The sequence below is a fragment of the Antechinus flavipes genome, chromosome 5 (assembly GCF_016432865.1).
Source record: "Antechinus flavipes isolate AdamAnt ecotype Samford, QLD, Australia chromosome 5, AdamAnt_v2, whole genome shotgun sequence".
NCBI lineage: Eukaryota > Metazoa > Chordata > Mammalia > Dasyuromorphia > Dasyuridae > Antechinus > Antechinus flavipes.
In genome coordinates, this window is record NC_067402.1 from 289,094,109 (window position 1) to 289,117,341 (window position 23,233).

The 23,233-nt window shown below is 46.1% G+C and overlaps 1 protein-coding gene across 4 annotated transcripts in view; it reads left to right on the plus strand.

Annotated features, from left to right (window-relative positions):
* Positions 1–23,233, plus strand: part of ZC3H7B (zinc finger CCCH-type containing 7B) — a 91,792-nt gene that overhangs the window by 52,064 nt on the left and 16,495 nt on the right. For all 4 annotated transcript variants that reach the window (XM_051962184.1, XM_051962185.1, XM_051962183.1 and 1 more), the window contains 10 exons: positions 1,024–1,066; positions 3,639–3,865; positions 4,681–5,011; positions 5,961–6,019; positions 7,237–7,399; positions 10,012–10,173; positions 13,713–13,918; positions 16,679–16,779; positions 19,500–19,681; positions 22,013–22,098. In XM_051962184.1, the coding sequence (XP_051818144.1) occupies positions 1,024–1,066; positions 3,639–3,865; positions 4,681–5,011; positions 5,961–6,019; positions 7,237–7,399; positions 10,012–10,173; positions 13,713–13,918; positions 16,679–16,779; positions 19,500–19,681; positions 22,013–22,098 (1,560 nt within the window). The remainder of the gene's footprint in view (positions 1–1,023; positions 1,067–3,638; positions 3,866–4,680; positions 5,012–5,960; positions 6,020–7,236; positions 7,400–10,011; positions 10,174–13,712; positions 13,919–16,678; positions 16,780–19,499; positions 19,682–22,012; positions 22,099–23,233) is intronic.

The following is a 23,233-nucleotide window of genomic DNA, read 5'->3' on the forward strand; positions in this document are numbered from 1 at the left end:
TAAAAAAATCAGAAGATTTTGGCTACTGGGCAAAGCTTGTAATCTATTAAAACACCAAGGAATTATCCCATAGATTTTACATATCTTGAGGTCAGAACTGTTCCATTTTTATCACTGTATACCCAATACCTAGCACAGTGTTTGGTGTACAGGCGGCACTTAATAAAGGCTTTGTTGACTGAGATTTCCTGCTGATGTGATTTAGTGACAGCTTCCTTTTCTTTTGCTTTGAAGATGATTTTTTTAACCCAAGTCCAAGACTTTAATTTTTCAATTAAAATTCTTTGCACTAGATTTGGCTCACCATTCTAGCTTGAGACCCTTGTTTGGCTTTGTAGTATATTAGTGGCTTTTGGGTCATCTGCAAACTTGTTAAATATGCTATCTATCCCTTTAAGGAGCGAGTCCCAGGGCACTCCCTCAGACTTCCCTCACTGCAGAAGATTTACCACTTGATGACTGTTCTTTGGGTCCATTCATCCAATCATCTCTGAAGCCATAGCATGATCATCTTGACCTCATCTCTCCATCTTTTTTTTTTTTTTAATAGCTATTCACCAATAGGATGTTTCTCTCTGTGTGTGTCTGTCTCTGCTGTCTCTGCATCTCTATCTCTCTGTCTCTGTCTTTGTCTCTCTCTCTCTCTGCCTGTGTCTCTCTCTGTCTCTGTGTCTCTGTCTCTCTCCAAAGTTGACCCTCTGTATAATGGAGTGAGAACTGGCAGGCTCCTAGTCTGAGGCAAGGACAAGATGTAGACATAATATGAGACCCCTTACGTATGAGGGAGCACTGGAATTTCCTATTACCCCTTTCCTTGTATTCAATCAACAAGCATTTATTGTACCAGACACCGGAAGTATCTGAGATGCAAAGAAGGGCAAAAATAACCCCTACCCTCAACTAGTTTATGTCCAAAGAGGAAAAGACATTCAGGTGTATATAAGACATTATACACAGAGTAGAAGGATGGTGATTGTGGCCACCCACATCTCTCCTGATGTCACGATCTCTTTCTCTCCACAGGGAACATCCAATGGACTTGGTTCTATAGATGACATCGAAACAGGTAGAGAACCCATCCTTGTCTGGGAGATGAATGGGTGGAGGGAATAACCTCAGATGGAGGTTATCCTGTGCCAGGAGCAGGAAAGTTTGGGAAATGGACCATGAGAAGTAGTTCCAATACTGCCCTTGGCAATGGTCCCATCATTAGGAAATCTAGAGCCTTGGACTGATTTCAGGAAGTGACTCAATCTTTACCAGATCTTTGATATTTCCTGTTTTTTCTACTGGGGTCCCCCGGAGGGAGGGTAGTATTTGATATTCCCACCTTCCTAATTAAAAACTTCATCCCTGATACCCAGCTAGGTGGTAGAGCTGATAGAATGTTAGACAGAATCAAAAAGCACTTGAGTTCAAATCCTGCCTCAGATACTTACGGATCCTGGGGAAATTGTTTCACCTCTCTGTGCCTCAGTTTCTTTACCTGTCAATGGGGATCACAGAGTTGTTGTGAGACCCAAATGAGATTTGATACATAGAATCATATATATAATATATACATGTATGTATATGTGTATATGCACATGCATATATACATGTATGTGTGTATATATATACACACACAGAGCACTCCGTAGACTTTAATCATCATTTATTAAACACTTACTATGTACCAGATATTGTGCTGAAAAACAAAGACAAAGAGCCTTAAAGCTGTATATAAATTTTAGCTATTACCCAGAAGCCCCAGTATTCTAGTGTCTCAGCTTTGTTCATGCTTTCTTGCCCCTGGCACCGGACTGGAGTAGGGCTATGGAAGGGGAAAGACAACTCTTGCTTCTACTTGCTGGTCTCCTGCTGCCCCTTTCCACTCTCACTGCTTGCCCAGGCTGGTCTGTCTCACCTAAGAAAGGAAGTGAGACAACAAAAAGAGGAAAGAGCTCAGGCTGTCAGCAAAGCAATTACTGGAAAGTAGTAATTCTCTGTGCTCTGCCTCTGACAAAGGTGGTGGACTCCAGGTGCGGGATAGGGCATACCTTGTCAGTCATGGCAAGTGCTTTGCAAGGAAGGGTTCTGTTGGCTGGGAGGTAGGGAGGAGTCACTAGGAGGCAGCTGGGGGGCTCAGAGAACCCAGTGATGGACCTGGAGCTGGGAACACCTAAGTGCAGTCGCCTCAGACACTAGCTGGGCAAGTCACTTGCCCTCTGCTTGATTTAATGCACGGAGAAGAAAATGGCAAACCACACTAGGAACTTTGCCAGGAAAACCCCACGGGGACACAAAGAGTCACACATAATGGAACAACAATAACGATGGGGAGGAGTCATTAGGAAGTAACAATATCAATAAACCATTTTAAAGAGACTTGATTAAGGAAAGAACTGAGAACTCCCGGAACTCCTGTCTTTTTTAATAGAATGTTTCTCCCACCTCCTTAAGGGCAGAAAATCAGATTATTAATCCCTTGGCCATTTGTTAAGCGATTTACTCAACAAACATTTATTAAATGACTACCACTGTGTCTACGGTGCTCCTCTAGATATATAGGAAGACATCAGTTTAGGAAAGATGAAGTCCTAGTCCTTTCCTCGTGGGACTTACCCAAATCCCACAAAATCTCAATAACGAATATTGCCAATAATATTGTCAGTTCATAGGAGGGATTTATGTACCCCAAATGATGTACTACATAAGGTCCAAGGAGGAAAATAATTATTTACATTATCAGAGATGGCTTCGTAGACTATCTTCCTGAACCTCTCTTATTCCCTCACCTCCCCTCTTCGACTCAATGCCAAGTCTTATCAATTCTGTCTTCATCAGATCTTAATGATTCTCCTTTCATCTGACACATTCATGACCACAGTTCAGCCCCCATCACCTCTTTCCTGATCTCCCGGTTTGCCTCCCTGCTCTCAATCTTCCGGTTCATCTCACAGCTGTCAAAATGAGTTTCCTAAAACACCAGGCTGACTGTGTCACTCTGTTACTGAAGAAGCTCCCCTGTTGCCTGTTGCCTGAGCTCTAGTAAAAATGATCCTTTGTGACATTTAAAATCCTTTACAATCTGGTTGTACTCTTATTTTTTTTCCCCTTGATGAGTTTCATATTCTGGCTAAGATTGCAATCGCAAAATCAAAACGAGTTATGAACCTGCTGCTGAGATTTATTCATTGTCCACCATCTATACACTTTTATCTGACCAAATTAAAGGGAGCAACCTCATTGGACGAGCAAAAATGTGGTACATCTATGTGAGGTTTTAAATAACTCAGCCCTAGGCTCTTTTTACTTTGCTGTCTTAGTAAATGCCTTTGCTAAGAACTCTTTATGTCTATTGGCTGATTGTTAATGTGAAACACACTGGTGGGGGCTCATGCTCTATAGGGCCACAGAAGAACCTTAAAACTCACACTAGCAGTGACCTCCCTTGACCCAACTTTTCACTAGGGGTGCTCACTTGGGGGATTAGCATCCCTAAAGGCTAGTTTCATTCTTGTCTCTGTATTTTCATCCCCTAGTACAGTGCTGGACTCGTAGCAGTTGATTAATAAATGCTGATAAATGGAATTAAAGGGTTAAAAATCAACCCCTCCCCCCAAGAATGCTGAGCTTTCTATCTTCCTCTTCCGCAGACTGTTCCATGGATTTAAGATGTCTCACAGCCCCAACCACTGCCTCTATTCCTGGTTGTGATATCACCCTCCTTCCCGACCCCGAGATCAAGGGCTCCACCACAACCCTTTTCTCTCCCACCTCTGACCTTCTGGCTCCTCCGGATGGGGCTGGACCTGAGAACATGGAAGATTTCTCTGATGGGGATGTTTTTGGGCCAGAACTTGATTCCCTCCTGGATTCATTGGTGAGAAAATTCACGCTCTCATTCATTCATTCATTCATTCATTCATTGTTGCTCACTTCTCTTGCTTACCTCCTCTATCCACCGGGGACAGCTAGAGATCCCATCCATGTCTCAGTACTGTGGGTGACCAACTTCCCCTGTCTAATTGATGTAACTTCATACCCCAAAATAGGGTAGAATAATCAAAAATAAAACAAGTTTATTATTGATTTTGTTTTCAACTCTTTTCCCATCTATTATCTCCCACTATCCTAGTGAGATAACTTGGGAAACTAAATCCTAGTGAGGGAAAATGACTTATTTGAGAATATCCATCATCAGTGGAGTACTTGGAACTGACACCCCAATTGGTCAAGATTATGTGCTAGAGGGAAGGACAGGGTGTGTGTGGGGGGGAATGGGTATCTAATCTATTTAGAGGAATAATCATAATTAATTATAATGATTTGGCTTTGTTTAAAACAATTGAAAGGTCTTTACAACTCAACTCTCTATTTGTTTTTCCATTTTTCCCTCTTCTCCACCTTTTCTCTACCTTCCCCCTTTTGTCTCCATTTCCTTTCCTTCTTTCTTTTACCTTTCTTCTTTCTCCCTCTCCTATTTTCTTAATCCTATTCATCTTTCTTTTCTTTCCCCTATCTCTCTTCCTTATTTATTTCCTTTTACTCTCCTTCCCCTTATCTCTTGTTCCCTATCCCTTTCTTTGCCATTCTCTATTCTCTTATTACTCTTTCTCCCTTCATTTCTCCCTCTCTTTTCTTCTTTCTCATGCCCCATACCTTTCTTCCTTCCATTTGTTGCCAATCTCCCTGTAGTCTCTGGTTCAAGGCTCCATTCCAGTTACTATTCCCAGTGAAATGCCCCAGAGGATCCCCGTGTTCCCTGGTGGGGCACCCCTCTTGCCCCCTGTGGTGAGCGGCACCATCCCTGTCTCCAATCCACTGCCCCCTGCATCCTTTGGCCTTGTGATGGACCCCACCAAGAAGATGACCTCCTCAATGCTGGAAGCCTTTGACTCCCCAGCCTCCTCACTGGACACCTTGGATCATCTGGACTTGCTTCCATACACAGATGCCCACCTCGAAGCCCTGGACAGCTTTGGACCTGTCCGAGGCTCCCTGGACACACTTGATTCATTCACAGTAGGTAAGTGCTCATGGGAAGAGACCCCAGAATATGGAATGTCAAAGTTGGGAGAAACCTTGGAACCCAGAATTTCAGAACTCGAAGGGACCTTAGAACTTGCCTTAGGATAGAATGTCAGTGATGGGAGAGCCCTTGGAGACTCGGTGAATCCAGTCTCCTTATTTTTTAGGGCAAGAACTAAAGACCCATTGTTAGGGAAGGTCACACATTAGTTAATGGCAAGCTTGGACTCCCAATGGCTATCCAGTCCTCTCTTACCACTATTCTGCTCTCCACCAGGGGTGTGTGTGTGTGTGTGTGTGTGTTGTGTGTGTGTGTGTGTGAGAGAGAGAGAGAGAGAGACTGAGAGACAGAGACAGAGATAGAGACAGAGACAGAGAGAGAGAGATGACCTACAGGGAGAAGTAAAGACCTGAAATCAGTCATTTATTTCAATTTACCCTATTAGTCTGAATATAGGCCATCCCAACAAAGGGCACTTCCTTAAAATAATCCTTGGGTTTAAAACCAAATTTAAAACCAATTCCAGCCCCAAAATCCAAATTGCAAAGCAAATGGGGGGTGGGGGGGAAAGGGAAATTCAGATCTCTTGCCAGACAGATGGAAAAGCTCAGCAAGATCATGGCAAGATCTCAACTTGAGATTTCACATTCTCAGAGATCATCAAATCCAGCTCCCAGCTTTACAGATGAGGAAACTGAGGTCCATAGACATGGCATGACCGGCCAAGCTCATACAGGCAGTGACCATCAGAGGAGGATCCAATGGTGCTCCTCTGACCTCATACCTCCTCCCTTACGTGTCAGAATCTGACTGTGGCCTCTTGGGGACTAGGGGAGGCAGAAAAGGACAGTTTAGAAATGAGCTGGGGATAGTCCACATGCCACACTTCCCCTCAGCCACTCCTCCTACAAGGGAAAATAATACTCATTTCTCTTCCCCTACCTAGAGGACACCTCCTCTCAGGACCTACGACCACCGAGCAGCACTCAGAAGCCGCCCCCTGCAGTGAGTGAGGTTCTCCTGGGGACATCTGGGAGGCTTTGGAGAGGATAAGTTTTTGCTGGGGGTCTTCTCCTTTCCAGGGGGAGGGGGCTGGAGTGGGAAGGAAGAATGAGAGCCCTGATCTTTGTGCAGAAAAAAAAAAAGTTGAAACCCTACATGGTCAAGTAGTCACTGCTAGACCCATAGAAAAGCAGAGAGTCCCAAGGTTCTGGAACCCTAAAGAATCTTAGGGACATTTACCTCAATCCTCTCATATCCAAATAAGCAGAGCGAAACCTAAGCAGCTAAAATGACTGGTCCAATATTGTCCTGGAATGGGTTTCCTTAGAGATCCTTAAAGAAAGGTTCTGTTCAGGACCTAGGAAGAAGAGCATGGGGCCAGGGAGTCACAGAGACTAGATTCAAGTCCTCAATCAAATTTAGGGAAAGGGATAGAATTGCCTGGAATTTCCCTAATATAGGGAAATCCCAGATGAGGTAACTCCCTTCACCAATCAGTCATTTATTTCAATTTTATCCTATTAGTCTGATTATAGGCCATCCCAAAAAAGGCCACTCCCTTAAAATAATCCTTGGGTTTAAAACCGAATTTAAAATCAAGGCAACTTGGCTCTCTCTATATAATTTTTTTTATTAAAGCTTTTTATTTTCAAAACATATGGATGAATAATTTTTTAACACTGACCTTTGCATAGCCTTGTGTTCCAATTTTCCCCCTCCTTCCCCCCCCCATCCCCTCCCCTAGATGGCAAGCAATCCAATATAGGTTATACATGTTCGAATATATGTTAAATCCAATATATGTAAATATATTTATACAATTTTCTTGCTGCCTAAGAAAAATCAGATCAAAAAGGAAAAAAAATGAATAAGAAAACAAAATGCAAGTGAACGATAACAGAAAGAGTGAGAATGTCATGTTGTGATCTATATAATTCATCATTGACCCAGTTCTTCCTGACTCCAAAGCCAGCTCTCTATTTACTATACCATACCACAGCTGGGTACAAACCTCTCCCCTTTTGGGGGGCTCCCTGAGGGGAGATATTGGGCTGTTTAGCTCTAATATTCTTGAGTTTTTTTCATTAATTGGATTTCATTATCAGAGAATGGATCTGATCTGGGAGGGAAGGAAGGAGCCAGAGACCCTGGGTCTGTAGTTGAGATGGCAGAGTCTGGCAAAGGGGATGCACTCACTGTCTTTTCTATCCTGTATCTAGCCAGCCAGCCTCAGTAGCACAAGTCACTCCCCTCTGCCCAAGGTGGCCGACATGCTGCCCCAGCAAGAGTCCGCCTTGCCCAACACCGCCCTGCTCGTCAAGAACCCCCTGGCTTCTACCCACCTCTTCAAGCAGGCCTGCCACCTCTGCTATCCCAAAACAGGTAATGTGATTCTCTACCCATCTCCGGTCTCCCCTCCTATCACTCAAGACACTGAGATTCATGGAACCGTGTACTCACAGGCTTAAAAGAGCTTCAAAATCTTGAAAAATCAACTTAGAAAGTCAGAGAATCTTGGAATCATAGACCTTGAGAACCATAGACTTAGGAAATCTAAAAGATTTTATCATCAGAGAGCTAGGTCTTCCTAGGTTCTTCTGAAACCCTTCCCTTAATCTTTTCTTACAGCACAGTAGCTTTCCTGATTATCATGGACCTGAATCTTAGAAATAAGACTCTGAATCCTAGAATTTTGGGTATTATGGACTTTTACAATCTTAGTATTTCAGAACCAAAAATCTCAGAAATGGAAAAGACATTAAAGATGATTTAATTCGATCCTTCTCCCAGGGGGTGCATTTTATGTTACTACAGAATGATGCCAAATGGTTATCTAGCCACAGTAATGATGGAGAACTCATTGTAAGAGTACTCTTAGGATGCTGGACAGCTCCCTCTCTTAAGATCTTCATTCTATTGAACTGGAACTTTACTCCTTCTATCCTCAATACTTTATTCTTCTGCTGCTTTTTTACTTTAAACCCCTCCCTCCTTTGACTGACAACTGTCCCAGCAAATTATTTTGAACTCTTAAAAATTAATTTTCAGATTTGTTCTTTCTCTTTTTAACCCTATCTACAATTGGGAGAGGGGAGGGCGGCAAAAATAAAATCTTGTTACTAATATACACAGCCTTTCTGTCTAAAATTGTCTTTCTCAGTCCTTTTCTGGCAGGAGGTGAGCAGCAAGCTTCATCATAAGTCCTCCAGAATCATGGCTGGTCACTGCATTAATCAATTAAGTCTTTTGAAGTTGCTCGTCTTTATAATATTGTTATTGTAGACATTGTTTTCCTGATGACTTTACTATATGTATCCGTTCAAAAAGGTCTTCCTAGGTTTTTCTCCTTTTAGCCTTTGACCATTTATGTATTAGGGAATGGCTCTTATTCTAAAAAATTGTATCTGTTCCTTAGATATCTTGGAAATGAGATCTTTATCAGAGAAATTGCTGAAAGATTTTTTCCTAATTTATCATTTCCCTTCTCATTTTAACTCGAGCTTTCATTGGTCCATCTTGGGTATTCTCCATCCTAGCTGAGAGCCTGCTATTTCACCCTCAAAAACTCTAATTCAGAAATCCACATCCCATTCTTCCATATCACCTTCTTAATTCTTAAATCCTTCTGTCTCTTCTGAAGGCCCGACCTTCTGTTGGCAGCGGGGATGGAAGCATTCTCCCATACTTCGAAGGTCTCCTGTTTCTTGCTCAAGCCTTTGTCATCTCCAGTAATATTTTCTGAGTTCTTTTAGCTTCTAGAAATATGTAATAGTCATGTGATAAATACACGCGCCCGCAGAGCAGCCAGCATACAGCCACACCATTTATCCTGTGGGCCTCCATTCCACTCACTTCCCAGGGCACCTTCTTAAAGCGTTCCTCTGATCAAGCGTCTCCAGCAGAAAGCTTGTAATATCCTGATTCTTGATGAGCATCCGCCTCAAGTCCTAGCACAATCAATATGAAATTTGTCCTTTTTTTTCTTGACATGTTAAAATATATGTTTGTTCCAATATATGTAAACATATTTGTACAGTTATCTTGCTGCAAGAGAAAGCAAATGAATAAAAAAACAAAATGCAAATGAACAGCAACTAAAAGAGTAAAAACGCTGTGTTGTGTTCCACACTCAGTTCCCATAGTCCTCTCTGGGTGTAGATGGCTCTCTTCATCACGAGATCATTGAAAACTACCCTGAATCACCTCATTGTTGAAGAGAGCCACGTTCATCAGAATTGATCATCGTATAATCTTGTTGTTGCTGTGTACAATGATCTCCTTCTTCTGTTCTGTCCCCTTCGTTCACCATCAGTTTATGTAGGTCTCTCCAGGCCTCTCTGAAATCATCCTGCTGGTCGTGAAACTTGTCTTTAGCCAAACATTTTGCCTCCTCCGTACTTGGGCCAAACTGACTTCTCACTTCCCTGTTTTCAGTCCAAACTCTGACTTGTGCTCCCCGCAGGACTGCGGTGATCACTTCTCCCTGCTTTCCAGGACCAGCTGAGGGGCCACCTTTTCCAGGAAGCCTGCTATGACCTTCCCTCTTCCTCTTCCTCAGAGGACTTTGTCAGTGCTTCTCCTTTGCCTTATTCTCATTCCCCTAAATGCAGTTATTGGTGTTTATTTCTCCTACTTCCCAGTCCCCCTCACCCCCAATTAAACCTCTTGAAATCAAGCTATACCACTTTTTGTGTTCTCCCAAAGCCAACACAGTTTATTGGACCGATCCCCGGGAAATTCAGACTAACACAATACATGGTATGTGAGCAAAGAGCTTTTGGGGAGCCAGAGTTTCTGATTTGAAAACAATCTGGGAAGACTTCATGGAGGAGGAGACATTTCAATAGCCATTTGAGTACTAGAAGAGAAATAAATCCTTAGGACCCTCTGATCTCTTTCAGACCCGTTTGCTTCTTGGCCTTCCTCTGCTGCCCTTGTGGCTCACTTGTGTCCACAGGCCCGGACTCATAGATCCCTTCTTGCCTTCCCCACAGGTCCCAAAGCTGGTGACTACACCTACCGGGAGGACCTAGAGCACAAATGTAAACGGGACATTCTGCTGGGGAGGATCCGGAACTCTGAGGACAAGACGTGGAAGCGGATCCGGCCTCGGCCCACCAAAACCAGCTTCATCGGCTCCTACTATCTGTGCAAAGGTGAGCTGGGGGCCAGCAGAGAGGAAGGGGGAGGGAGGAGCACAGTGTTCCAGGAGCGCCACAAAGTCTCACTCTGGGTGGAAGAGCCCTCCCAGCCCTGGTCATAGGTTGATAGAATATTAATTCTAGGAGCTCCAGGGACTTTGGAACAGAGACTGTTGGAGGTAGGACGGCCTTAGAACGGAGAATGTCAGAGCCAGAGGAACCTTGGAACATGAATGTTAAAGCTAGGAGGGAGCTTAGAACAGGGAATCCTTGAGGATAGGAAAGAGTTTAGAACAGGGAATGACAAAAAAGGGAGGGCCCTTAGAACAGGGGATGTCAGAGCTGGGAGGGAGCTTAGAACAGGGGATGTCAGAGCTGGGAGGGAACTTAGAACAGGGAATGACAAAAAAGCGAGGGCCCTTAGAACAGGGGATGTTAGAGTTGGAGGTAGCTTGGAACAAAGAAAGTCACAATTGAAGGATCCTTAGAATAGGGAATGTGAGACTTGGAAATAGTTTAGGACATAGAAAGTCACTCTGAGAGGAGTCTTAGAACATGGAATGTTAGAGCTGGGAGGGAGCTTAGACCCCAAAATGTTAAAGTTGGAAGAATCAATGAATTGATCAATCACTCGGTCACCAAGCATTGGTTAGATTCTTAATATGTGCCAGACAGACCCCGAAGATACCAAAACAGCAAAAGAAACTGTGTGTGTCCTCAAGAGCTTATAATCTACTGGAGAAAACAAGTGCCCATAGAAGTAAATGTGAAACCTAGTAACTGCATGTGCCCAAGATTATTTGGGGGGAGGCCCTCGCTGTTGGGGGGTCAGGAAAGGCCTCAGTAGGAAATGACCCTGGAGTTGAACTTGGAAGAAAACCAGGGATTCCCAGAGAAAGAGATGAGGAGGATGCACATTCTAATCCTGGGGGTCAGAGAGTATAAAGATCCAGGGCTGGGATTTGGAGCCTCATTTGTAAGGAACAGAGCAAAATTGCTTGCTGGAACACAGAGTTCTAGAGCAGTGAGAAGACTTCAGATTTGAGATCAGAAGCAATAGGGAGCTACTGGAGACTTTTGAGTAAGGGAGTGACCTGGTCAGATCTGCACTTTAACTGTGTGGAGGACGGATTGAAGAGGAGGCCCAGGAGTCTTAGAGACCATCAGACCTTCTGGTTTTCTAGCTTTTTGAGAAAGAAGACCTTCCCATCCAAAAATGTCACCAATTCCTACATAAGAGTATCTGTACTATTGGTGATCTAGTGATTGAAAAATCATATGATGAAGGACCTTTGGTCCTGGGGAACATTCTCAAATTAAGGAGTAGTTTGTGAATTGGAGGCAGTAAAGCATGCGACATGCTCCAGAAGGGAGGCCTGCTTCTCGAGGCAATCACACACGGACTGGGCTAACCCCTGTGGGCCACTGTTTGGGAACCATGGAACCAGGGCCGGCCCCTTATTTTTTCAGGAAAGTGTATTTGTTGCTTGCCCTTCGTTCTCTAAGAGGACCATGACATAAGGAAGGTGAATTGGATTTAAGCGAGGCAGGGATTGCAGTCACCAGCCTTGCTTTCTCCTCCAGAGCCATCTGGATACAATGGCCAGATATAGATCAGGACACCTGGAGATGGCCCTGGAGTAGTGTGCAAGAACAGCAAGAAGAGGAGGAGGAGGAGGAGGAGTGGGGGGAGAAGAGGGAGGAGAGGAAGGAAGGGGGAGGAGGAAGAGAAGGAGGGAGATGAGAAAGAGGGGAAGGAGGAGGAAGGGAGGAAGAAGGAGAAGGAGGAAAAGAAACAGGAGAAAGAGAAGGAGGAAGAAGAGGAAAAGGAAGGAGAGGAGGGGAAGGAGAAAGAGGAACAGGAGAAAGAGAAGGAAAAAAAAGGAGAAGGAGAAATAAGAGGAGGAAGAGAAGGAGGAAGAAGGGAAAGAGGAGGAAGGAGAGGAGAAGAAGGAGAAAGAGGAAGAGGAGGAGGAAGAAGGGGAAGGGGTAAAGGAACAGGAACAGGAGAAAGAGAAGGAGAATTAGGAGGAAGAGGAAGAGGAGGAGGAAGAAGGGGAAGGGGTAAAGGAACAGGAACAGGAGAAAGAGAAGGAGAATTAGGAGGAAGAGGAAGGGGGAGGAGGAAGAAGGGAGAGGAGGAGAGGAAGAAAGAGAGAAGAGGAGAAGGGTGAAGAAGGGAAAGAGGAAAAGGAACAGGAGAAAGACAAGGAAGAAGAGAAGAAGGAGAAATAGGAGGAAGAGGAAGAAGGGGAAGAGGAGAAGGAGGTAGGGGGGAGAAGGACCAGATTATCAAAGGAAAGGTTCAAGAGCTTGAGCTTGGCCCACAGCCTTCAGATTTGGTCAGTAGCTATGGAGAGCTGAATGAGGAGATGAAAAGGCAAGTTGCGGGGACTGAGGGGTGAGAGGGTTGAGGGCTCCAGAGTCCATAGCTGGACCAGAGATTTCCCGGATTCCCTGGAGCCGACTCGAGCTCGTGTTCTGCTCGTCTGTGATCGGGGGCCACCTCCACACCACGGTGAGGGGTTCCAACCCTGGCTCTCGTGCTAACTCCCTGTGAGGTTTGGAAAGTCACCTCTCCTTCCTGGTCTCAGTTTCCTCATCTTTAAAATGGATTGAGCCGAACTAGATGGACTCTGAGCTCCCTCTAGGCAATCTGAGCCTGGGAGACATCTGTGCATTTTAACAGAGAGAGATTTTAACAAATAGAACATCTGAACGTCATGGGATGTCAGGCCCCACCTTGACCTATTAGGTCTCCAAGTATTCACTAATTGCCTTCCCCAGCTCAGTAACGAAACTTTACAATCATCCTTCTCTTTGTGGGGGTTTATGTTTTGTGAGGCACTTTCCTCACAATTACCCTAAAAGAGAGGAGGCGGGATCTTATTGTCCCCCTTTTCCATATTAGGGCCATGGGATGACCCTGCTAGAGTTAGAAGGAGCCCCAGGTCACCCAATGGAAAGGCCTCGTTTTATAAATGAGGAAACTGAGACTCAGATAAAGGAAAGATTAAAAAAAAAACAAACAAACAACAACAACAACAAAAAAAAACAGGTGATATATCCTGGGATTTGTGGCTTCATATAGAATTTTCCTTTTGGGTTCTGCTCTCTCTCCCTCCCCCTTCCTCCCTCCTTCCCCCCCTCCTGTCTCCTCTCCTCTCCTCTCCTCTCTCTCTCTCTCTCCTTTTCTCCCTCTCCATCTCTCTCTGGTGTTCACAACCCAACAGCCCAATAAACACGTGCCCGCCCTGTGCCAGGCTCCATGCTAAGTTCTTAGATCAGAATTAAAACACTCAAGAATTTTTTAAAAATTCACTTGAGCAGGACCGAAGCCCAACGGGCCTTTAGAGGTCTTCTTGTCTGATCCCCTCATTTCAGTAAGGCCGCAGAGGAGGAGTGAGCTGGGTAAGAGCTCCCCGGTGGCGGGAGCCTCCCTCAGGACTCAGGAGCAGGGGGTGACAGCCTGGGCCGCGGCATCGAGGGCCAGTGGGTGACTGGGCCACGGCTTCCCGTGGCGGAACGTGTGTGTCCCTGTTGCCTCTCCGCAGACATGCTTAACAAGCAGGACTGTAAGTACGGGGATAACTGCACCTTCGCCTACCATCAGGAGGAGATCGACGTGTGGACTGAGGAGAGGAAGGGGACCCTCAACAGAGACCTCCTCTTCGACCCCCTTGGGGGAGTTAAGCGGGGCAGCCTCACCATTGCCAAGCTTCTCAAAGAACACCAGGGAATCTTCACCTTCCTCTGTGAGGTAGGATCCCCGAACTCCTCAGCCTCCCCTTGGTCCAGCTTTCCAGCCTCTCTGGGAAGGGAAAGGCTCAAAAGCTGCCCTTCAATCTTCCAGCTTTTCTAGAGGGAAAAGTCTCAAAAGCTATCCTTCAGCCTTCCAGCCTCTCCAGGTAGGAAATGGCTCAAAATCTGTCCTTCAGCCTTCCAGCCTCTCTAGGAGGGAAAAGGCTCAAAACCTGTCCTTCAGCCTTTCAGCCTCTCCAGGAGGGAACTGGCTCAAAAGTTATCCTTCAGCCTTCTAGCCTCTCTAGGAGGGAAAAGGCTCAAAACCTGTCCTTCAGCCTTCCAGCCTCTCTAGGAGGGAAAAGGCTCAAAACCCGTCCTTCAGCCTTCCAGCCTCTCTAGAAGGGAAAAGGCTCAAAACCTGTCCTTCAGCCTTTCAGCCTCTCCAGGAGGGAAAAAGCTCAAAAGCTTTCCTTCAGGCTTTCAGCCTCTCCAGGAGGGAACTGGCTCAAAGGCTGCCCTTCAGCTTTCCAACCTCTCTGGGAAGGGAAAGGCTCAAAAGCTGCTCTGTAGCCTGCCAGCATCTTTCGAAGGGGAAAGGCTGAAAGACTGCCTTCAGCCTGCCAGCTGGGAGGTTGTGGGGGTACAGTTGTTGTCCTGGAGGGGAACCGTCCCTCTCATCCGCACAAGGCCAGAATGAGCATTGTTTATTCACAGGCTAGAGTTCTGAAGGGGCAGTTAAGAAAGGAACCAAAATGTAAGAGAGAGAATGTCCGTGAGAGGAAGGATCTTGGGCCAGAGAACGGAGACTCTCAGAGCTTAGAAGACAGGAAAGAATCTCAAAGCTGGGAGGGACCGGAGATCAGGGGATTTCAGCTCTGGGAATCTTAGAACGGTAAAGATCAGAGCTAGATGGGCCTTAGAATCTAGAATGGCAGAGTTGGAAGAGGAATTAGAACTGCACAGAACCTTAGAACATAGAACGTGGGATATCAGAAGATCCTTTGAATCCAGAACACCACAACTAGAACACCAAACCACATGGAATAGCAGAAGTGATAAAACTAAGATTCCCTAATATCTGAGCTTCAGGAGGGCCCTTAGAATATGCAATGTCAGAATCGGGGTCTTCTGATCTAATCCCCTACATTTTATTAAATGGAAAATTGTGGCCCAGAGAGGTCCATCATCTGCCCCGGGATACACAGCAAGTTAGAGGGAGCCCCGGGTCTAGCATCCAGGACTTTTTCATGCTGAAAGTTGCAGTTTTTGAAGGGATTTTGGAGGGATTTCAGCAATCATTGAGTCAACCCTGTTATTCTCCGGAGGAGGAAACTAAAGTCCAGTGAAATGGGAGTCAGCACCAGAGTTAGGGCTTCCCCCCAGATCTCATGTTCTCACTCCACCCCACTAAGGATGCGCCATCTCCCAGTGTATAAAGTATTTATTATTGATCCCCGAAAAGGGGAGAGCTTGGGGAAGAAGAAAGGGAAAGGCGCAGACACGGCTTCTGCCCTCAAGGTCTAAGTCAGAGCAAGCTGGGGAGGTCACTGAGGAAGAAATCCTCAAAACAAAGTAGTTTGCATTCCCTGGTTCCCTGGGGGGAAAACAAACAAACAAACAAACAAAAAACTTGGGAAAGTTAACTAGCAACAGAGGCTTGAGAATGAACAGAATTGAAGGTCCAGGATTTTCCTGCCCTTTCTTCAGCTCTGAAAGTGGAGGCGGGGAAGAATAAATTAGGGTATGTGAGTAAAGTAAAAAGAAAAGAAAATGAGGACAGAAGAAAGTAAGGGTAATTTGGGTCTGTTTTAAGAGAAGCCTCTCTAGGATGATAGATTTATAGATGGAAGGCCCCTCAACGGCCATGGAGTCCGAACTCTAACTTAGAGATGAGGAAAGTTAATAATAATCACAATAACTAACGTTTGTACAGCACCTACTATGTGCTGTGCTAAATGCTTCACAAATATTATCTCACTCGGTCCTCACAACAACCCTAGGAGGAAGGTGCTGGTATTATCCGCATTTTCACAATTAAAATTATTTTTCCTGAGGCAGTTGGGGTTAAGTGACTTGCCCAGGGTCGCAAGCGTCAGGGTTAGTGCTCTAACCACTGCACCACCAAGCAGCCCCTTCACGGTTAAATGTTAAGAAACTTGCCCAGAGTCACACAGCTGGTGACTGGGTAGGATTCGAACCTAGTTTCCTGACTCCAAGTTTCTCGGGCTTTCACAAGAAGGGCACTGCCCTGTCCGGACCTGCTCACAGCTAGAAGGTTGGGTTTCGTGCTGAGCAGATGAAGGAGGGTCTCGGCATGGGAAGCGTGAGGGAGCCTCGGGGGGAGGGAAGGCCCACGGAGGGGCACCGAGCGCCGGGAGAACCGGGAACAGTTTGGGGCAACAGGCCGGAAGCCAATCTTGACTAGGTGACAGAGAAACGTTCTAACCGAGCCGGTCTGGCCTGAGGAGGCCGCCGTGAGTCTCCTGTTGCCAGATCTCCAAGCCCAGCTGGGTGGCCCTCCCAGGGACACGATAAGGCCTTCGGCCTTCCAGCTTTTCTAGAGGGAAAGGCTCAGAGGCGGCCCTTCAGCCTTTAAGGGATCCCGGCGGCCTCCGAGGCTCCTTCCAGGCCCAAGATTCTGGGGTAAGCGCCGCCCCCTGGCCGGGAAGCAGCCCCGCGGCCCTTTCTGGGCTCCCCCAGCCCTTCTCCCTGCACCCCCGGGGTTCGGAGGGCGCCGGGCCCTAATCTCTCCCTTTTCTGCTCCTTTGTTGAACAGATCTGTTTCGACAGCAAACCCCGGATCATTAGCAAGGGGACCAAGGACTCGCCCCCTGTCTGCTCCAACCTGGCCGCCAAGCATAGTTTCCATGACAACAAGTGAGTGGCCCGGGACCGCCCAGCCCTGTTCTCCTCCCGGCCCCTCCCTGACGCGCCGGCTGCTCTCAGGACCCGCAGCCCCGGGAGTGGGGGCCCTTATGTGGCTGGTGTCAGCAGTGGCTGTGATACCAGATGCCTCCGGTAGGGGGTAGTGTGGCACTGAGGAAGACTGGTTTTCAGCAAATCTCTTCTGTTACTTGCTGCCCGCGTGAGCTGAGGGAAAGCAGTGTCTGAGCCTCAGTTTCCTCCTCTGTCAAATAAGGGGGAGCCCCAGAGTCTCCTCCAGCCGTAACTCTGCGACCCTCGGGCTCCAAGCTGCCAGTTCTGACCTTCTCTTCCGCTGGCTCTCGTTGAGGTGACGATTCCGTCTCTGCCTTTCAGCCACCGAGCCCTTTTAACTTCCCCAGGCAGCTCTGAAGGTCACCCCGGGGGTCCTCGTAGGCCCCGAGGAAGGAGGTGACGCCTTTTTAAGAGGTGGGGAAACTGAGTCCCGGAGAGCAGGGGTGACTTGCCTCAGGCTGTACACACTAGGGGTCACTGGTGCCGATCCTGGGGGGTTTGCCTTTATCTGGGACCGTGACTGCGGTCAGTGGGCCCTTCCCGGCTCTCCTTCCCCAGAGGGGCAGAACTGGAGACGGGCCAGAGCAGCCGTTCTCAAAGTATCGTCCGGGAACTCGGGGAGGCTGTGAGACCCTGTCAGGGGGCCCGGCGAGAGCTTCCAAAGGCTTTCCCCAGAGGAGGCCTACGAGGCAAGGAGTCCCGGGGACATTTTGCAGGCCTTTTGGTGCCAAACCTGACCGGAACCTCTGGGTCATGGGCCAGTTTGGATCACCTGTGCCCGGTTCCTCCTTCCATCCCCACGTTTGTGGGAGTAATTGAGAGCTCACTCCATCATGACATTTTGCCAATGGCAGAGAAGAGAAAGAGAATGGGTTCTAGGGGTCAGGGACGCCCTTTGGGCTCCCACCTCTTCTCTAAAACTTGCTAGCTCGATGGTCTTGGACGAGTCACTTCGCCTATCTCGGTTTCCTCCTCTGGCGAGTGAGGTGGTTGAGCTGGGTGACTTGCAAGTCCCTGTTGGTTCCAGATCCGGGATGTGCAGTAGTCCTTCCATCGTCTAACTACTGAGGGTCCCCACCCCACTTGTTTCCCTCGTACTTGTAGATCCTCAAAATCAGCCTTGCAAGAGAGAGGGCCCAGCTTGCCACTCTGGCTTCTTTACCAGCTCATGTTTTATGGCGCTTGAAAGTTTATGAAGGGTTATTGCTACCGGGAAATAGCCAAGGAAGCGCCCCACAGCTGGCAGATGTCTGAGCCGGGACTAGAATCCACATCTCCCTGTTCCATGTGCAGCATTCATTCTGCTGAGCTCTATGGCAGCTGCGTGGTTATTTCCATTTCTACCGTGTTCGAGTATTCAAAAAGGGCTCCCCTGAAACAGCCCGCTGAAAGTACTTAGGGTGAGGACGATGAGACCCATTTTAGAGATGTGAAAACTAATTCACTTGCCCAAATACATGTCAGAATGAGGATGCCAGACGTGGAACTTGAGTCTTCTAGTCTAGCTTCCTTCAGTGCTGACCCAGATGTTGTGCCCTTGGGGCAGATGTCATTCTAGAGGAGGATCTGGGACCTTTCTCAGTGGTACTCAAAACAACAACAACAAATCATAAACCAAATGGAGTTCTAGCAAATGGGGAATGGGTGTGAATGGATGTAATTGTCCTAAGAAATGACAAATATGAAGAATGCAGGGAATTTGGGAAGAAGTGGGAACATGAGTGCAAATTCTAGGTCCACTTTTTTGTGAATGGCCTTCAGCAAGCTTCTGCTTTATCTCTCTGGATCTCGGTCTCCTCATCTGTGAAATGGGGCATTGATCCAAATCAGAAGTACTACCCACAGTCTGCATGTGGCTTAAACCAGATTAAAATATAATTAGGAAATGTTTAATCAAATTAATAAAAACACAGCAAAAATGATAATTTAATTATTAATATTAATTAATTCAATTTGTTATTTATTTATTATATTTATAAATTATATTTGTTATATATTAAATTTACTTATATTTATACTTTAATTAATATTAAAATACAACATAGATAATATTAGTTTGTGGTTTCCTAAATCAATACGCAGCGATAGGGATCTGCTTCACCATTGGCCGACATGCGTTCTGAATTCAGTCTTAAATGCCGTGAGCCCTCTTGGTCCTAAGGGAGAAGTAAAAAAACACAATAAAAATACAACATAGATAATGTCAAGTTGGGGTTTTCTGAATCAATATGCAGCGGTAGGGATCTGCTTCGCCATTGGCCAACATGAGTTCTAAGTTCCCTTCTACCCTTAAATCTGTGATTTTATATCTTGTATGATCTGATACAGAATCTTGGTTAAGTAGGACTACAAAAGCAGTGTAAACAATGGCTAGAATCGTTAATAAATTAAATTAATATTAAAAATTAAATTAAATTAAATTAAATTAAATTAAAAAGCAGTTGAGTTCGATCTTATATACCATGAGCAATCTTGGTCCTATGAGAGAAGTAAGAAAATGAAGTTTCCTTGTCTTAGCAGAAAGGTAGGGGGGCCACAGGTGCCCAGTGAGGCCATCAGCAGAGTCATCCTTTCACTATTAAGATTCATTACAGAGGGGAAATGTCTGAGCCATAAACCCCAAAAGGGCCAAGCTCACTTTGCCTGTCCCCTCCTGCCAGGTGTCTGGTCCACATCGTGCGCTCCACGGCCCTGAAATACTCCAAGATCCGCCAGTTCCAAGAGCACTTCCAGTTTGACGTGTGCCGCCACGAGGTACGCTACGGCTGTCTCCGGGAGGACAGCTGCCACTTTGCCCACAGTTTCATCGAACTCAAGGTCTGGCTGCTGCAGCAATACTCAGGTGAGGATGTGAAAGGGAAGGCAGCAAGGTGGGAGGTGGAAGGGACCCTTTTGGGGCTGCTTCTCTTTTCCACACTGCACCGTTTCTCTCTTACTCCATGACCAGGTAAAATTAGCCCATCACTGGCACCCCTTCCTTCCATCCATTAACCAAAGGACTTTCTATGTCAGAACACTTTGAGAGTGGGCATAACTCTCATTACCGTAGTACCTTAAGGTTTGGAAAGCGTTTTCCTTTCAGCATCCCCATGAGGTCTAGATTATTGGAACAATTATTCCCAATTTACAGATCAAGAAACTGAGACTGAAAGAGAGAACACCATTTGCCCAGGAGTTCCACAACTACTAAGTATCAGTTGTTTAGTCATTTTTTCAGTCACGTATGACACCTTATGACCCCATGTGAGGTTTTCTTGGCAAAGATAATAGAACAGTTTGTTATTTTGTTCCCTAGTTTACATATGAGGAAACTGAGGCAAAAAGGATTAAGTGACTTGCCCAGAGTTACACAGTTGGCAAGTGTCTAGGGCTAGATTTCAATTCAGGCCTCCTGACTCCAGGCCTGGTACTCTATCCATTGCCCCACTAAGTATCAGAGTCAGGTTTTAAATCTCTCTGTTTTTACTCTGATTTAAACCCTAATAAGAGAATGATAATAATAAAATTCCTGCCCTCAAGGAGTTTACAATCTAAAAAAAATTAGCTTATTTTGTTTTTATGCAGAGTCGTGTCACTTCCAAACCACCGTCATGAGTGGAAATTATGGGGAGATATTATTTGTTCAACTTAGTAATCATTTCTTATGTGCTTTCTGTGCGTGAGACCCAGCATGATGGAGCTGCCAAAGGGAGCCTCCATATTCCCATGATGGAGCTGCCAAAGGAAGCCTCCATGTTCCCATGATGGAGCTGCCAGAGGGAGCCTCCATGGTTCCAAAATTCAAGAGCCTAAAAGTTCATCCCCTAGTTACCTGCCTCTCTGCCAGACAGCTTTCTAAACTTAGATGGGACCTTACTTAACTAACGCACGGGTCCATGTTGAGTGGGACTTTTTGCAATTTGATCCCCACTGATAAAGACTTGGAGAGCCCCAAGAGACCTCCATGTGTCATAGGCGTCAGGGCTGGTGGTTATGGGACTTTGGAGTGAGACCTGCCTCAGTTTCCCAATCTGTAAAAGGAGAGGAGACGGACTAGGTGACCTCTGAGGCCCCTTCTAGACTTGGGTATGGAGCCTATGTCTTTAAGCTCTCTAAAGCAATCAGGAGCCAGACTTAGAATCAGCAAAATCCGGGTTCAAATCACGTCTGATTTTTGGTAACTGTCAGCGTGAGATGAGTCATTAACCTCCGGCATCTACATCAGATGCCTCCAGGAAGTCCCAGACAGGTAGCAGCCCTCTTCCCCATTAGCTAGTGCCCACTCCATCTCCCCAAGTTACTTTATATTTACTTTTTGTATATGTCCTAGCTACCTCCCACAGACAGCCCTCGGCTTCTTAGAATGTAAGCTTCCTGAGGGCAGAAATTGTCCAGTTTTCATCTGTGTATATTCAGCACCCAGGAGAGTTCCAGGAAGGGAGCCAGAGCTTAATAACTGATTGATTCATATTGACTAATGCTTGTTTTTAGAGCCAGATGGTACAGTAGGTAGTGCTGGCTCTGGAATCTGGAAACACATCCAATTCCAGCTTCAGGCACTTGAGATGCTTCGCTACTTGATCCTGGACGAATCGCTTAAATGCTGTCTGCCTCAGTTTCCTCATCTGTAAAATAAAAATAATGAGCATAACAATATTTATTGTTATTCCCAGGGTTGTTGTGAGGGTGAAATGAGATATCACTTGTAAAGCGCTTTGCAAGACCTAAAAGTTATTATTGTTAATAGAATGTACTCCCCATTACCCAGCACAGGGCCTGGCACACAGCAGGAGCTTAATAAATGCTGGTTGAATGAATAAAGAACTTGAAATAGACTCTTTTACAGATGAGGAAACTAAGATCCCACAAGATAGGCGACCTTCTAGTTATACAGCTAATCAGTGCCAAAGTCAGGGTTATAAATCCAGAAGTCTTTTTGCTGTACTACTTGAGGTAATTATACTTTTTCTATCAATTAGCAATGATTAAGCATCAACTGTGTACCAAGCCTACTACCACCTACATCACAGGATTCTTGAGAGAACTTGTTGAACCTTAAAGCAATATAGAAATAGGAGTTATTGTCAATGAGTCCCCCTTCTCCCCAGTTACCAGATGAGGAAATAGAGCCTGATGGGAAGGCAGGGAGGAGGCCCATTAAATCATCCCCAGGTTTTTTCCTTTCCCTGCCCAGGTATGACCCACGAGGACATCGTCCAAGAGTCCAAGAAGTGCTGGCAGCAGATGGAGGCCCATGCAGGCAAAGCTGCCAACAGCTTGGTGAGAAGCCAACGGAGGGCAAGGGGAGGGCAAGAGAACATGGCTCCGGCCACGTGGTGGCGCGGTGGGTAGAGCCTGGAGCGGGAGTCCAAACGCCTGGATTTCCAACCTGGTCTCTGATGCCTACGCCCGGGAGAGCTTGAACAAGTCCCTCGGCCATTCTGAAAGTCTGAAAATGAGGAAGTTGGATCATCTGTTTCTTAGGTCTCTCCTCCCCCTAAATCCTAAATCCTCCCAGAGACGTCCGGTTTGCACACGTGCGTGTGTTTGCATATGTGGGTGTGTGCACGGGTGTGCACACGCACGTGAACCCTTAGTGGAAGGAATCACCTTGGAATACGCAGACCCATGGGCTCTGAGATCTAGTCCTGGAAGGAGCCTCAGAGGCCAGCTAGTGCAACCCTTGCATTTGACAGGAGGAAACTGAGGCACAAGGAAGTTGAATGACTTGCCCAAAATCACACTGCAAGTGTCATAGGAGAGATCTGAACTCAGATCTTCCCACGGTAGCACACGTGTTCCTCAAAGTCTGATTCTGGTACCCCATCCCCATTCATTCATTTATCCTATCTGTCCCCAAAAGGTCACTAGGCACTATGTGAGGTGCTGAAAAGCATCGGAAAACTTTCTGCTCGCAAAGTTGTCATTTTTCCCTCCAGTAGCTATGAATATCTACAGACTGGGGTCACTTACTACCTCCCATTTTTAGGCTCCTTCACAGGTATTATTAGACCCATTTTACAGAGGTGGAAACTGAAACTACTAGTCTCAGATTTAGTTGTCCAAGGTCATGCAGCTATGGTCAGAATGAGGACCAGAAGCAGAACTGGACCCTCTTCTATATGACAAAGGGGTCAGCCTAGACAAACAACAACAATATTAGTAGTTATTAGTAGTGTCACCGTCATTTCTAATCACTTTAAGATTTGGAAAGTATTTCTCTCGCAACAATCAATCAACAAAGGGCAGCTAGGGGTGACTGTGGCAGGTAGATATTGGTCTTGGAATCAGGATGCTCTGAATTCACATACAGCACTTGACAATAGCTGTGTAACCTTGGACAAGTCACTTAACCCTGATTGCCTCAACAAAAGAAAGAAAGAGGAAGGAAAGAAGGAAGGAAGGAAGGGAAAAA